The 14,797-nt window shown below is 44.1% G+C and overlaps 1 protein-coding gene across 3 annotated transcripts in view; it reads right to left on the bottom strand.

The window, feature by feature from the left end:
- Positions 1-209: 209 nt before the first annotated feature.
- Positions 210-14,797, bottom strand: part of pikfyve (phosphoinositide kinase, FYVE finger containing) — a 22,637-nt gene continuing 8,049 nt past the window's right edge. For all 3 annotated transcript variants that reach the window (XM_026295128.2, XM_026295126.2, XM_026295127.2), the window contains 32 exons: positions 14,589-14,736; positions 14,311-14,475; positions 13,710-13,772; positions 13,495-13,624; positions 12,857-13,037; positions 12,694-12,768; positions 12,020-12,127; positions 11,751-11,891; positions 11,520-11,646; positions 10,563-11,431; positions 9,919-10,320; positions 9,255-9,355; positions 9,101-9,172; positions 8,685-8,856; positions 8,358-8,536; positions 7,984-8,097; positions 7,705-7,813; positions 7,469-7,623; positions 6,886-6,982; positions 6,191-6,248; positions 5,983-6,111; positions 5,780-5,900; positions 5,520-5,615; positions 5,347-5,427; positions 4,826-4,920; positions 4,678-4,737; positions 4,241-4,417; positions 3,645-3,748; positions 3,435-3,563; positions 2,691-2,952; positions 1,283-1,357; positions 210-820 (listed from right to left, as the gene is read on the bottom strand). In XM_026295128.2, coding sequence (XP_026150913.1) covers positions 705-820; positions 1,283-1,357; positions 2,691-2,952; positions 3,435-3,563; positions 3,645-3,748; positions 4,241-4,417; positions 4,678-4,737; positions 4,826-4,920; positions 5,347-5,427; positions 5,520-5,615; positions 5,780-5,900; positions 5,983-6,111; positions 6,191-6,248; positions 6,886-6,982; positions 7,469-7,623; positions 7,705-7,813; positions 7,984-8,097; positions 8,358-8,536; positions 8,685-8,856; positions 9,101-9,172; positions 9,255-9,355; positions 9,919-10,320; positions 10,563-11,431; positions 11,520-11,646; positions 11,751-11,891; positions 12,020-12,127; positions 12,694-12,768; positions 12,857-13,037; positions 13,495-13,624; positions 13,710-13,772; positions 14,311-14,475; positions 14,589-14,736 — 4,911 coding nt within the window. In that variant the 3' untranslated portion in view covers positions 210-704. The remainder of the gene's footprint in view (positions 821-1,282; positions 1,358-2,690; positions 2,953-3,434; positions 3,564-3,644; positions 3,749-4,240; positions 4,418-4,677; positions 4,738-4,825; positions 4,921-5,346; positions 5,428-5,519; positions 5,616-5,779; positions 5,901-5,982; positions 6,112-6,190; positions 6,249-6,885; positions 6,983-7,468; positions 7,624-7,704; positions 7,814-7,983; positions 8,098-8,357; positions 8,537-8,684; positions 8,857-9,100; positions 9,173-9,254; positions 9,356-9,918; positions 10,321-10,562; positions 11,432-11,519; positions 11,647-11,750; positions 11,892-12,019; positions 12,128-12,693; positions 12,769-12,856; positions 13,038-13,494; positions 13,625-13,709; positions 13,773-14,310; positions 14,476-14,588; positions 14,737-14,797) is intronic.

Here is a 14,797-nt window from a genome sequence, read left to right as displayed (position 1 = left end):
TGCGTGACGTGTCAATGGATGAGTCTAAAAGCCAAAGACAAAACAGAAAAGCAACAAATTCTCCCATTTCTGAAGCTGGAAAAACAAAATATTTATTATATTTTTGCCTGATTGATGCTTTAAGGTTTTAACACTAACCTTTAGTCAATTTTCTACTTTTTCTGCCTTAGTAACACTTAAAAAAAAAAAACCCAAAAAAAAACAGTTGCTTTAAGAAATCAGTTAAGAATATTTTAATAGTTACATAATCTCTGTACATTTACAAACTTTAAATTACAATTAGTTAGTTTGTTTACTAAACTGTAAGCACAAGACTAACTGTTTTCAGCAGGTCCTATTGAAACAGCTGGACTCATGGTACTAATAAAGAACTCTGAGAAACAGGTCAGGAATCGAGGGAATAGAGGGAGATAAATCATGATAACAATAATATTACTAATAATAATGCATCGCTAATGATAAAAACTGATTTAAATTGTTGCAATAATGCCACAGTCCCAAAGTGGCACTGCTGTATGGAATGATACCGAGCTGTGTTCGGGTCAGGCTTCAGTCCGCACAATATTCAAACGTTTAGTGTCCAGTGTGCTTCGGCATCAAGCTAAAAGGCTCCGACATATGGAGGCCTCTGTCCAGGGTTTTTGTGCGTACACAGATGGAGAGGGAGCCCCTGTGTTTCTGTTTTGTGTTACTGCACCCACCGCTCAGCAGTTGATGCCCAGACCGGTCCAGTGGTCTGGTACCATCAGGAAGTATTTGTCCATGGCCTCGCAGAAACGGCCTCTGTACAGCTCGGGAGAAACCACAGTGGGCATCTTACCTGGTGGCACAGCACAACGTTAGAACCCCATCAGTAACAACAAAGCAGTTTAATCAGAGTGGAGCAACCAGGCTGATGTTATTCATAGAACCTAGTTATATATGGGGGTCATGTTGCAAGATATGTTAACAAAAACAGCAAAAAAGGTTATAAACTGCATTTTGTACTTTGATCTGTAGCCTGACCAATACATACTGGAGGTACACAGTAATCTCAGTGCTGTGTTTTTAATAGTTTTTGGACAATGGAGGTCTACGACACAGACCAATTAGCTAAACCAGGTTCTGGATCCACACACATTCCGCTGACGACACCACATTCATTGTTACTATCCGTCTCTGGACGGGATTTGGACTCAATAACACAAACACAGAGTCACTGGCTGCTTCCTAACATGTCACAATGACACAAACGCCTCAGTGTCTGAAAAGGCCTTTAGAAGCAGCGAGGGTTAAGACTCACCTTGACCCCCCAGGATTCCTGTGGATTTGACAACCATTTCCAGTCTCTTGTCCCAGGTAAAGGTCCTGATATAATCTGCAGGAAAAAGAAAAGAGAAAAGATTCGTACGGACAGAAGAATTAATATGTCAGACCCACATTCCACAGACCCAGGTTCTACTCCTGACCTCAAAATTTTGGGCGGAAAAAATTAGTCTGTAGGTCCCGGCTAAAGGGCCAGAAGGATAGGTATATAAGAGGGGATAGCAGTCTGCTGTTGGAGAAGGACTTGTTGTTCCAAAAGCAGAATATTATGCAGCACAACTCGAGCTCGATCCATGATGCGCTGAGACAAAGGTAGGCAAATTACTTGAGCGGCGGCTTTCGTGAGAAAAGAGCGGGAAAGCCTCGTGAGTTGGTGAGAAAAGAGCGGGAAAGCCTCGTGAGTTGGTGAGAAAAGAGCGGGAAAGCCTCGTGAGGTCAGTTGGTCGTCAGCAGCGTATCTGCAGCGTAAGTAGGACATTAACGGAGTATATGTATCTTAAGTGTTTTGGTCGTAGGTGTAATGTGATTGATTGAAGCGGGAGTAATACCTGGGTAATGGGTTTATTCTCCGGTCTGTTCACGACCTGAGCATAAACGCCAAGTCTGGACGGAGCGGGAACAGGTCCCGAGTCTCTGGGATGTAATGATGTGTCGTTCACGAACGATTTGTTCATTTTGAACGAATCTTTCCCTTGACTCGAGAACATCCAGTGGTGTCGGGGAGGGATTCGTTCATTTTGTGTTGACCACGCAGAAAAGATTAGTTCACCTTTCGAGTCCACGGGTTCGAGTCGTTCTCGCATCATGTGACAGCCCCACGGGCTAAGGCAATGCAGTCTGAGCCGGAAACATAAGAGTTTACCTTAAGGTGAACTTGCATTGCATCACGTGATGCGCGAACGACTCGAACGGAAGGCGCGGGAAATTAATAATTCTGTTGGGTATACGGAAGACGGCACGGCATAGCTTAGTTAGGATCTTATGTGACAAAAGAACGAACACATTCGACCTAAAAAAAATCCGGAGGTGAGGTGATGAAGTAACAGACAAGACACAGGTAAGCCATTACTTCTAATATGACCTTGGCTGCATTACAGTTCTTTCTTATTCGAAACGTGATCAGTACGTGCGTAAGTAGCTAGATGTGTTGGGTAATTAACGTGTAACGTTTTAATTACGAAATGAACGAAAAGACTCTAAAAAAAGATTCGGTCATTTTGCTGAACGAGATTCAAAGAAACCGAATCAGTAAAATGATCCGAACTTCCCATCACTAGTGTGATGTGGGTCACACATTTACTTTCTTCAAAAACATCAGAAAAGACAATCTGTGCTGTTCCCATCTGGAAAATAACTCCAACTCAAAAATCTCTTGCCCCTCTCACCTATAATCCCGACCACCAGCTGGTCGGTAGTATCATCCCGGCCCACCAGCAGGGAGTAGTCGATGATGAGGTGGCTGGAGAGGAAGTAGGCGTCGCTGAGTATGGCGGCGCGCAGGATGGCCTTGCAGTGGGAGCGGATGTACAGTGGGTTGTCATGGATCAGCTTCAGAAGGTTCTCATCCAGCAGAACCACCTCACAGCTTTCCTTCCCCGAGTCCGTCTTCACGTTCCGGTTTCTCAGCGAACCTTTGAGGTCGAACACCTACAGAGATGTCACAGTGGATAACATCACAGTTTTATTAAACTTGAGGCTTCTAAGGAAAGTTTAACCCTGAGAGCAAGACAGATATGCAGAGAGTACATTAAAGTGATTCTGAATCTGCTGATTGAGTAATGTGAATTTATGTCGTTGTAAAAGTGGAGCAGCTTTGGGTCTAGGGGCTAGAGAGAAAAGGAAGAAGAGAATAGACTAACTTTTTTAAATTGTCCTGGTACAGTGCAGTATATTTTACAGACATCTCGAATAATTAAAACCTGAGATTATTATGGCAAAAGATCTTGATAGTAAGATGAAGGAAGACTTGATCTCAAATGTGAACTAGATTAAAGTTAATATATGATAAAACTGTACAAATATTACTTTACAGGTCTAAAAGTGTCTAAAATGGGCCCATAATAACACAAGAAATATTTGGAATTATCCATAATTAAAATCCCAGCACAGTGTTGAACTTTGAGTCTAACCTGAGCCATCTTGCGTCCATAGAAGAGATTCTCCATCACCAGCAGGTCCAGTTTCTTCTCCGTGTTGTTCTGAGAGTTTTTGTAACCGATCCGGTAAACCCCCAGGATCTTTGCCAGTGCAGTCGGCCTCTGTGGTGCAGAAATGGTTTTCATTAACTTAGAAGTCAGAGAGTAAACCCCAGATAGAAACCATTTGTCTATGATGCATACTTTGTGCTGCACAGCCCCGGTGATGTAGGTGAAGTAGTGAGGTGCAAAGTCCAGGAAAGACTGGACCTCCAGTCTAGGCATCTGCTTCAGGATGAACCGGTCGTCTGAAAAGGAAAAAACATGCTCATCTAGTCATGAACCAGTAAAAGGTGTTTTTTAAAGTGACTCAAACAATTAATAACTGCAAACTAATTTTCTGCTGATCTAATAAATGAATTTTCCAACTAATGACTTCAGGCCTGTTCTTTGTGAGAACCAACTCAGAGCTGAGTGTCACAGATTAGAGAGAATTGTAAATGCAGGACTTTTACACTGGTATTTGTACTGTACTGCAGTAAAAGATCTGAGGACTTTTTCCATCTCTGACGATTTACCCACAGATTTTTGTTTTGGTCCGACAGTAACAGAAAAATAAACACCAGTCATATCTATTAAACCAGTGCAACACAGGTGGTTTTAAACCAGGAAACCTGAGGTTAAAAAAAAAAAAAAAAAAGAGACTACATTTTGCATGTAACATTGTCTGAACCTGTTGGCTTCTCCGTGTTTGGTACTGAATACAGCAGCAACAACTTTTATCTGAGATATGAGATGACCTTCTGTGGCGTAGAAAACGGCTCCAGACTTCCCACCACGAGCCTGCCAGTTCACACAGTGGGACAGCGAGCGGACAAAATCCTCCTCCGTGCTCTCCATGATCTCCTCTCGCAACTTGTGAAACTCCTCGGCATAGTAGATCCGACAGTAAAACTTGGCGTTGGCATCAGAGAACTCTACAAATTCGACAACAGACAAGGGAAAAGTTAGTGGGACTGTTTACTGAAACTGCTCTACAAGAATTACAGGATTGTTTTCATTTTTTTAAACAACTAATTGCTTTCACTGACACTTGGCTTGTACAACAGTTAATTATGTTTTAACTGTTATAGGTCAACTGACTGAGTCAGGTGCATGTCATAATTACAGGGGGTTTTCTTTTTCTTTAAGTGTGCTCACATTTGCAGAAAAGCTCAGAAAAGATGACAACACTCACGGAGCTCAATGTGTGGATTCAGGGTCTGTTTCTTCTGTTTTTCTGCTGATTCTGCATCCTCTGTTTGAAACAGAGATAAAACCACGTGACCTCAGGGATAACACCTGATTTTAAACCCTACATTTGGAGGGTGGACCTGAACACTTACTGAGCGGGTCAGCATCCACGCTGTTGCGACTCTGCAGGGATGAGGCTGACTCACTCGGCCTGGCGGGGCTGCTCTTAGCCCGACTCTCCCCACCACTGAGGGGGAAATACAAAGACAGTATTTTTACATTAATGTGACAGTTCACTGCATATTTACATTTTTTATTCCTTCCTTCCAGGTGATCTGCAATGACTCTTTTAAAACAGAACAGAAAAATAATGTATCATTGGTCTCCACCACCTCCTGAGGGAAACCTCTGGCTCTTTAGCTGCTAAATGCTCCACTATGTTCTGACCCAGCTGGTCTCTGACTGGGTCTGTTTGCTGCTGAGCAGGTAGAGGACAGTGGCTTTTTACAGCTGCAGCTCTGAAACAGCTGCTTCCAGAGCCACACTATGAGAGAGCTGAGAGTGAATTGTTTTCACAGTTATTTAATCATAAAAATGTGTTTTTTTTTTTAGAGTGCACCTTGGATTTCAAATGCATTCCAAATACTTCCTGCCCAGTGGGAATCCTGTGTACCTGATAAGCTGTGGAGTCTCATCTCCTCCTCCATTTGACGTCTTGGACAGATCATCCAGAGCAGTTTTATACTCCTTGCAGCTGAAATATAAGAACAAGTAACATGTTTAAAAAAGGGACATTTAGAAAAGCCACATTGTGAGCTGAGGCAGACAGAAGGTGCAGGCGGTCACCTGAGAGCAAAGGCTATAATGGAGCTTGGTTCTTTCTCACACACTGCGATGGGCACCCGCTCATGTTCGTACATCAGATAGTGCTTGTCTGGGTCACTGTCAGCACAGATCAGAACACAGTCGAGCATTAAAGATGACAGTCTGTGCTTATGTTTTAGTACCACAAACAAAAAGTACAGAAAGTTTGGGAAAAGCTTTCTTCACAGTTTGCTTAGAAAGGTGTGACACTTGGTCTCAGCCAGAGTAAGTGAATGACCTACAATGGGATTGGGATGGGGTTGTAGCTGTTTCCAGGGAGGAAGTTGGCGAGGATTGCTTTCATGGTGGATTTCTCCTTCACCTGGCTGTCAGTAGACCCCAGCAAGTGTCCATCAAAAACATCTGAACACAAGAAGACACATAATCCATGAAGCTGAAGAGCTCAGAGATAATGTAGAAGCAGTGTGAGTGTGTCTGTGTTTACCCTCAGGAATGCTGATAGAGTCCTGCTCATTGAAGGATGGACCCGGTGTGATGGGTTCAGCGGCAAGGTCTCCTGGTGACGGCAGAAGGATGGACGACACTGAAGGCATCGCACTGAGGTGACGGTCCTCTGTAGAGAAAACAGCTCATCAACAGTCGGCACCAAAACCAGCCTCAGTTTACAGCAACAAACCAGGCAGCGAACTCACCTTTCTCACCATTCTGTACCACAGGGGAGGGGTTACGAGGGGAGGAGTCCAGGGCACCCTACGAAATGTAATGGACAAACATAGGTAAGATAATTATCACACTAAATTCAACCTGAAATGATCTCCAAGGCAAATAAATATATGAACATGAGCCCTTTACTAGGTCGGTTGGACTATAACTAACCATCACTTTCCCTAATCTGATTATCATCATGTTTCATGTGAGTGAAGCAAAAACGTGACACGCCTGAGCTCTGGTAAAGAAGTGACTCTTTCTAAACTTGAGGAAGAGATGCAAGATTAATGGGCTGTTATAAGCTTCTTTATAAACCACCATCCCTTCAGGCTGCTTTCCAGTACTATACTGGGTTGCTCTTTCAACCCAGTATACCAGTACATAATCCTCTTCTTCAAGTACAGAAACCAGGTTCCTTGATTATATAATGATACGAGCTGTAATGGACTGGATTTTCTTTTTTCTAGACGCTGCTGATCACTTAGGAAGGTTTTAGTAGTCATGGTGTCCAGCTTGGAGTTCCACTGGGATTTCTGCTTTTCCCATTATTTTTGACAGAGTTTACAAAGAGCTCTGCACATTGGTCATACAAAGGAAAGCTGACAAACACCAAACAGCTGACACACAGAGGAGAAGACAAGCTGGAAAAGTCTCTGTTTAATACACTCAGTGATGTTACCTTGCTGTCGTCAGTGGTGGTTTGTCGGTGTCTTCCTGGGCTGGGAGGGACAGACAGGCGCTTTCTGCCTTTCTCTTGCTGGAACAAGTCCTGAAGCCTGAGACGGCAACAAGCAACAGAGAGTAAGAACTAGGAGAAGCCTACAGTCTACATTACATTTACTGAGTACAGTAGCTTAAATGTGTCCTGTGGAGTTTTTTTTTAAGGTGGTGAATGTGTGTCGTGTGTATGGCAGCCCAGAGGTTAAATGCAGGTAATACAGTTTCATAAGATGTTCTTTTCTCTTGTGTTGTCAGTACTGTGCAAAGGTTTTAGGCATGTTAGATGTTTCAGATTCTTAACCGTCATGCCACACCATCAAGGAACCATCTGATCGGTCCCAGATTCATCCTGCAGCAGGAGTTCAGGACATGCTGAGGCAGTCTGAGTCCACAGAAGAAGAAGAACTGGGGCAGCTTCTCTAAGATGCTGGACCAACCAGACTACTGCTGTTTTACCTTCCTCTGAGTGCCTAAAACATTTGCACAGTACTGTGTCCTTTCTGCAAACAAACCATCAGTGTCTCCTTTCATTTGAGTCTCACCTGATATTCCAGGCCTGTAGCATCTCACAGAGACTCTGCTTCTTTATCACCAGCGACTCAAGCACAGACTGCAGCTGCTGAGGGGAATCCACGCCACAGACCTGCAGCCGAGCTTGAAGCTTTTCGATCCAGCTCCGCAGCTCTGCCTCTTCCATCTACACACACAGCAACACCACTATGAGCCCACAACTACCACTGTCCCCTGGGACTGACCACACTGATGGGGAAGAACCTACGTCTTTCTGAGCAAACAGGTCCTCCATCTTTTCTTCCCGACTCTTACTGAAGGTGTCAGTCTTGAGGGAGGTGAGTCGGTCATCGATGGCCAAGTACACCTGAATCACTCTGAGGAGAGCAGAAGTGGCATGTGGTCATGTGATGTGCAACGAACCACTGAATCAAAGTGCTGTAATCATATTAACAGTTTCTATCTTTTTGCATCAACTGTAATTATCCATGGGTAAAGTCCTTTTTTTTTTTTTTTAATTAATGTGTGTGCAGACTGATTCATTTACTTCTGAGAGAAGTCCTTCAGGTCCTGCTGCAAGTTGTTTTTGGAAGGACCCTGGTTCCTGATCAGGATCTTGGGACGAGGAAGACAAATCTCCAACAGCCTTACTGGAGTGTAGCTGGGAAGGAAACAAGAAACGGTGGTTGTTACTGCAGTTACTGCAATAACAACTACTGATGTACACCAGAAGAACAAGGTTTATAGATTAGATAAGATTTATTCCTTTATTTAAATTTATAAATATATATTTTTTGTCATTTCTCACTTAAACACTGTTTCTTTGTTTATATCCAAACCTCAGCCACAGCTCAGGGGTCAAGGCATTTCTTCCAGTCTAATCCACTGGTAGTGAGATGGAGTAGAGAAGCACAGACCAACCTGAAGGAGGCCACCATCTGGTTGTATGAGAAGTACTGGTGGTAGTCTTTGTGGATGGAGTGTCCACAGGGCTCTGCATTCGCCCGTCGAGTGTACTGGTGGCCGTAGAAGCGAAGCTCCAAGTATTTGGCGAAAGACATTGACCACGAGTCGTTGGACAGAGGCACCACTGGTGTCACCTTGACGAAGAGGCAGAGATTCAACAGAATAGGACAAACTTCTATTTCCACAATAATTTAATATTATTTAGGAAATGAGAAGGATAAAAAAAAAAAATACAGACATATGGTGTCAGAAATGAGACTGTTTCTGTTGATCGTCACTGACCTGTTTGCAAATGCGGCACCAGGAGTAGTTGAGAATTGTGTGCTGATATCCCGGCACAGGGGAGTCCAGCTCCTTCAACACGATCTGCACACAGCCGCTGCCGTGCACAAACCGACGGACGTGGTGCACCATGGGAGTCTCACAGAATATACTGGGGCACTGGTAAGACGGCCTGGAGAAACCACATGTGCACAAACACACATACACGTTTATAAAACCAAGTGAGAGTCAAACTACAAAAATACATAATATATTATCTGTTCTCTGTTCTCTTTATGAGCTGCACTCTTATTTATTTCTACTCGCCTGTTCCTCTTTTTATCACTTTATTTTATACTGTCTGATGTCCACCGTTTGAAAAATGATAAAAAAAAAATAATAGAAATAATGTTTAATGCACCATTATTTTGTCTTACCTGAAACAGTATCTCTCCAAGAAGACACCAAGAGAGAGGTCATTCTTGCCATAAAACTCCATCGTGACAATCCTGTAAACAGCAAAGGACAGTGACTTCACTGAGAACAAGCTGTGAGGTTCAGTTTTCGCTTCGCTCTGTGTGAACAACTCACCAGGGGCTGACGCAGGGGTTGGGCGCGTTGTTGGACTGAGCTGAAGAGCTGCTGAAGAGCACACACAGTCTCTGATGGTTGACAGGGCTCAGGCAGTCCAGCTGAGGATGACAACAACCAACACAAACAGGTTTCCCTCAAACATTTTATTACTTTTCTGCCAACAGTCAGTCACACACAGTCCTGATGAAACATGATTTCACACCGTTCAAAAATAATAAATTAGGATTTATTTTCAGGTGTTTATCTTTGATTCTTGTTTTTTTAATTGTAAACTGAAGAGAAATACTGAAGATTATAAACCAGGCTACAGCTACAGCTGTGATATGGACAATAATATGATTTTTTCACTTTGATCAATATTGATAATTACTGATTTATACATATCATTTATAAGGAAGGAAACACCTTCAGCAGTAGCTACAAGTACATATTACTGTCATTACTAATTCATCTCTTGTCATTTAACAGATCAATTATCTAAACTCAAAACCCCCAAAATATTCAGGTTTTTAAAGACATAATTAGCGAAAACTCTCAAATTTAAGAACCAGAGAATGTTTTTTTTATTGAATCACAGCAAACGATGAATCAGTCATTAAAGCAGCAGCAGATCTTCGAACCACCGACGAATTAATCAACTGATGGTTTTATCGTTTCGTACCTTGGGGGTCCAGCTCATATCGTTTTTATCGTGTTTACTTGGCTTCTCCTCTTCACTGTCGGCCTTCACTGGTGGTTTGACCGGTGCCTCCCCCGTCCTGCTCTGGCCACTAGTAGGAGCCACAGTGCTGAAAGGGTCAGTGGGTTCTCTCTGCCGGATGCGGCCTCCCTTTGCTCTATAGTCTGCCAGCATCTTAGCCAGACCCTGGCTGCCACTCAGGTGCTCTATGATGCGGGTGCTAGTAAGATTGTGGCAAGGCAGGACTTCGATGGGCTTCTGTGGTGCACTGCCATTGGTCTGAACTCCCACCAGAGATGAGGGGGCTGAGTCCTTAAGGAGCTGTCGCTTTCTGCGCCCGTCTAGTTCCTTAAAGTCCTTGTTGAGTAGAGGAGAGAGGTAGACCTATGGAACAGGAAAGACGTGGATGAGCAGTGGATAAATAATAAAAACATTGAAACACTTGCACAGCACAGACAGAGCTGCAGTTAACGATCATCAGAAAAATAACTTGCAAACATTCAGACTTATTTTTTGATTAAGTTCCTAATAGACAAAAGTTGCTATATTCAGCCTCTCAAGTATCAATGTTCTGACCATTGATAGAATAAATCAGTTGCAGCTCTTAAAATATCAACAGTCTGTACCTGTTCAGGGAAGTAATCCCTGCTGGGGCAGTGCATGCCAGCAGGTGTGAGAAGGAATGGTTCTTTAAATGTGATGAAGGGGGAAATGCACAGGATAATGTCCTTAAGCTCCTGCTTGAAGACGGCAGAGATGGACTTCAGACGGTCATCAGATGAAGCCACCTGCTCGGCCACAAACATCCCTGTATCATCCTGCAGAGGGTCTCGAAACAACCTGGGCGTGGGTATCTCTGACCCTCCCCCGTCCTCTATACCTAATGACTCCCCCTTCAATGGGCCCTCCTCTTCCCCTGTCTCCCCCTCAGACCCCCTGATGTTGGTGCCTACAAGTGTCATCTCCTGGTCTTCCGCCATGAGGAATGGAGGAGAGAGAGACAGAGGTGGCACAGGGGCAGTGGAAAATGGCGAGGAGGTCACGGTCTCTGTGTTAGTGGCCTCCTCTTGGACAGAGGACGGTGACTGGGGGTTCAGCTTATCTTCGACACTGTCCAACTCCCCTTTTTTAGCTGAAGATCCTGAGGGAAACCATTCCTCCTCAAGTTGGCCTCCCAGTGCAGACTCTTTGGTTTCTACAGTTTTTTCCTGGCTCTCTCCATCTGCCTCCTTCTCTCGGCCGTCTATATCTACCTTTTCTGCCGCCGCGCCCTCCAGCAGGCAGGGGAACGAGGCACTCTGGGCCAAACTGGGAGGCATGGCAAACTCATCCATGAGGAAAGAGATCTCCAGCTGGGAGTGGTAGGCCACACACATCATCAGCATGAGTATGTCCTTCACCCGGGCTAGTTCATACTCTGACGCACCCCGCAGCTTGATGGAGCATCCAAGATGAGGAGGACAGCCTTCGAAGAACATCAGCGTCTTCACCTCGTCTGAAAGGACACACAAAGAGAAGGTCACATGTCTACTGCAGCAGCGTCTGCTGACAGGAGCAGCGGACAGTGCAGCTGTGCTCCTTACTGTTGGCCAGGGTGAAGGGCTGCATGTAGAACTTGTGACAGGTCCCCAGACGAGGTTTGGTGAGAAGCTGATCCATCGACATTACCAGGTCTCCCTGGGTCATGTGACTCACCCTGTCCAGGACTTGCTAAATCCACCAGAAAATACAACGAAGATGAAATGATGCTTACTGTACTTTGCAGGATGTTAAAGTATTCAGTACCAGCTACACATCATGACAGCTTTACTGACCGGTTTGACGTTGATGACCAGTGTGATGCCGTGCTCCAACAGCATGTCCTGGGCAATACGTGACACAGTCTTCTCCACCAACACCAGGTTTGGACGGACGTCTACTATTCGCTGCACGTAGTTCTTCAAAAACTCTCGCTCCTGACGAAGAGGCAAAGAAATGTGTTTTCTTTAGGGTCAGAGAACTAGAGTTACAGCTGTGAACCAGATGAAACAAGCTGGTTCGCTTCAGTGTCTGGTGTTAACTGTAGTTCGAGTGATTTACTGACCTGAAGCACAATGGGGTCGATGCAGGTGAACTTGGTCTCCTCCCTGTACAGATACTCTATGGAGCACTTCAGCAGCAGGATCTTGGGGTTCTTGATGTAGGAGTTCATCTAATCACAGGTCGATCAATCAGGGTTACAGGTAAATATCAAAGCTTCCAACATCATACTTATTATTTCCATTCCTGAATGTTAGTGCTGATTTCAAAGAAATGAGAAAATAATTAGGACCGACATTACAGAGTTTCCAAAATGATAAGGAGTAAAATAAATATTGATTTAATAAATCAGTTTCTTTCTTTAGATAAGGAGAAAAGGCAAATTAAATTGCTTTTTATTCTGGTTATCTGGGTTTGGTACCTTTAACAGGACAAAATGCATAAATACAATTAAGTGAAGGGTTACTTAAAGATATCAGCTCAGACAGCTGATATGATTAACTTCTCTCCATCTGATGATAGATTGAAATAATAATTGTTCCTTGCTGACAGTCTTTCATTACATCAGTAAACACAGCTGCGTGGGCTGTGCTGCTACCTGTTTAATAAGCATGCTAGCAATGTGACTTGTTTAACAGGTCCATATCAGAAGTGTTTTACACCAAAAACAGCCAGGATTAGAACTGGTTTAACTGGTTTATAGAGAACTTCAGCTTTGTTGGAAAATGGTGACCCTACCTTCTTGTGGGCGACGTTCTTGGTACATATGAAGCCGTTTACAACCATCGAGTCAAACTTCCTCCCTCCAGGAATCTGAACCATAAATAGAGACTAAGTTATTTGTCTGCAATGATGGGAAGGTAATATACAGTTTGACTGGTTTGATAAGACAGTCCCTCACCTTCTTGATGTGGACCAGCTGACGGATATCCATGTCGTCGTCACAGTTACGAACGTCGGGTCGGACTGTCTGGACCACCTGTTGAACCACAGGGACGATGATATCCCGCCAGGACAGAGACAGAGATTCACTGTAGAGCAGCTGCTGCAGCAGCGCCATCATGTGGTTGTGGTTGGCTGAGCTGAACACAGAGAGGCGGACGGTTACTCATGTAACTGGATCATTCTCTCAGGTGAAACTGAGTCTCTTTATCTCAAAGACTTTTCCTTGACCTTCTGTGGCTTAGACCTTATTTTTATGTCAAATGAATAAACGTAGACGTGTGTTCAACAATCACAACATTGCAACCACTGGAATAACACTGATTATATCAGACATGAGAGAAGCATCTATGAGACACTAAGGCTTCTTAGCAGTGTCCCTGTGTACCATCAGTGGTCATGTGCTGGAACATGTCTGACCTGTGTCGGCTCAACCTCGTAACTTACAGGACTTAAAGCTGCTAACGTCTTTGTTCCAGACATACACAGGACACCGACAGAGGTCTTGTCGAGTCCGGACCTCTCGGGGTCAGAGCTGTCTTGGGTTTTGAGTACCAACAGTATGTTAGGTGGTCATAATGTTTTGGCTCGACTCACAGCAGCCTCTCCATGGCTGCCTTCTCTCCGTTCTCCTCTCGGAGCTGGTCCAGAGAGCTGTGGTGCCAGCCCAGCGGAGTGAACAGCATCTCTTTGGCCTTCTCTTCCACACGGCGGTTGAACAGAGACTCTGCAGCGACAGCAAGTTTGTTTAACAAGTTAGGCAATTCAATATGTTGTCTGAACAAATCAATGAGGAATCACACAGTCCCTACCCTTGATGAAGGCATCACTTATGACAATGTTCTGTCCTCCATCCTCAGACACTAGAAATTCAGCTGGAAAAGGAGACAGAGCAGCATTTTAGATACACCACAGTGTCTATAACAAGAGCTGGACATTTACATTTACACTTATGGAGCAGGAATTTTTAACAATTAAGAATCTGTGTTACTGCAATGACCACTGGTGCCTCTGCTAAATACTGACTTGCACTTGACAACCAGTCAACCAGTTATCCAGGTTGTAAAGAAGCTAACAGCTTGCAAGATCAGCTACCACCATGTCTGAAGGTAAAAATCTAAGAAATATTGCTAACAATCCCACAAGCATTAAAATGTTCCTTTCATGTTAATGCATCTGTAAAATGAAATGAGAACATTAATATGTACTGTTGAAATATTGCTGAATACTTTTTCCACCCCTGGATTACAATGATCAATCAGTCAGAGTAAACCGTAGTCTTTCTTTAAATAATCTACTTTCTGTTAATCTGTGTTAAATATGACGCACACACGGTCGATGTTTTTAGGGGCACTACCTCACAGAATCACTTAAGCATCCAAGTAAAAAGGCGCTGAGAGCTGTTGTCTTTACCTTTCTGCTCACTGGCAGGAGGCACGTGTGGATACTTGGACTGTTTCTTGATGTGGAAGTTGACATTGTTTTGCTCCATGTTCAGGTTGATGGATGCAGCTGAGTCACTGTCCACCACTGAATGGAAACTGCTGACAGATGTCCTCTTGCTGGGGCTGGCAGAGTCTGGACACAGAGACAGGTCAGAGAGCTGCAAAAACAGCAGCCTGTACAGAGATTCATGATCCAAGCCAACCTTAATAAAGGTTTTAATAATGCGCTAGACATGAGATACATACTGGGCATGGTGTACTCGGTCTCATCTGCAGGCTGCTCTGTGTCGCTGTCATCAAACTTGATGTCCTTAAACCAGGATGGCTCTGAATGCCCCTCCAGGGAGTTGACACTATCGCTGTCTGGGGACGGCGTTTCTGAGAACTCTGTACTCTAGAGAGCAGACAGAGAGGCGTCACCATGAGCAGATTTCACTTCAGTGAATAATCAATGG

This window comes from Mastacembelus armatus, chromosome 21, assembly GCF_900324485.2.
Source record: "Mastacembelus armatus chromosome 21, fMasArm1.2, whole genome shotgun sequence".
Classification (NCBI taxonomy): Eukaryota; Metazoa; Chordata; class Actinopteri; order Synbranchiformes; family Mastacembelidae; genus Mastacembelus; species Mastacembelus armatus.
This window is presented reverse-complemented; position numbering and strand designations above follow the sequence as displayed.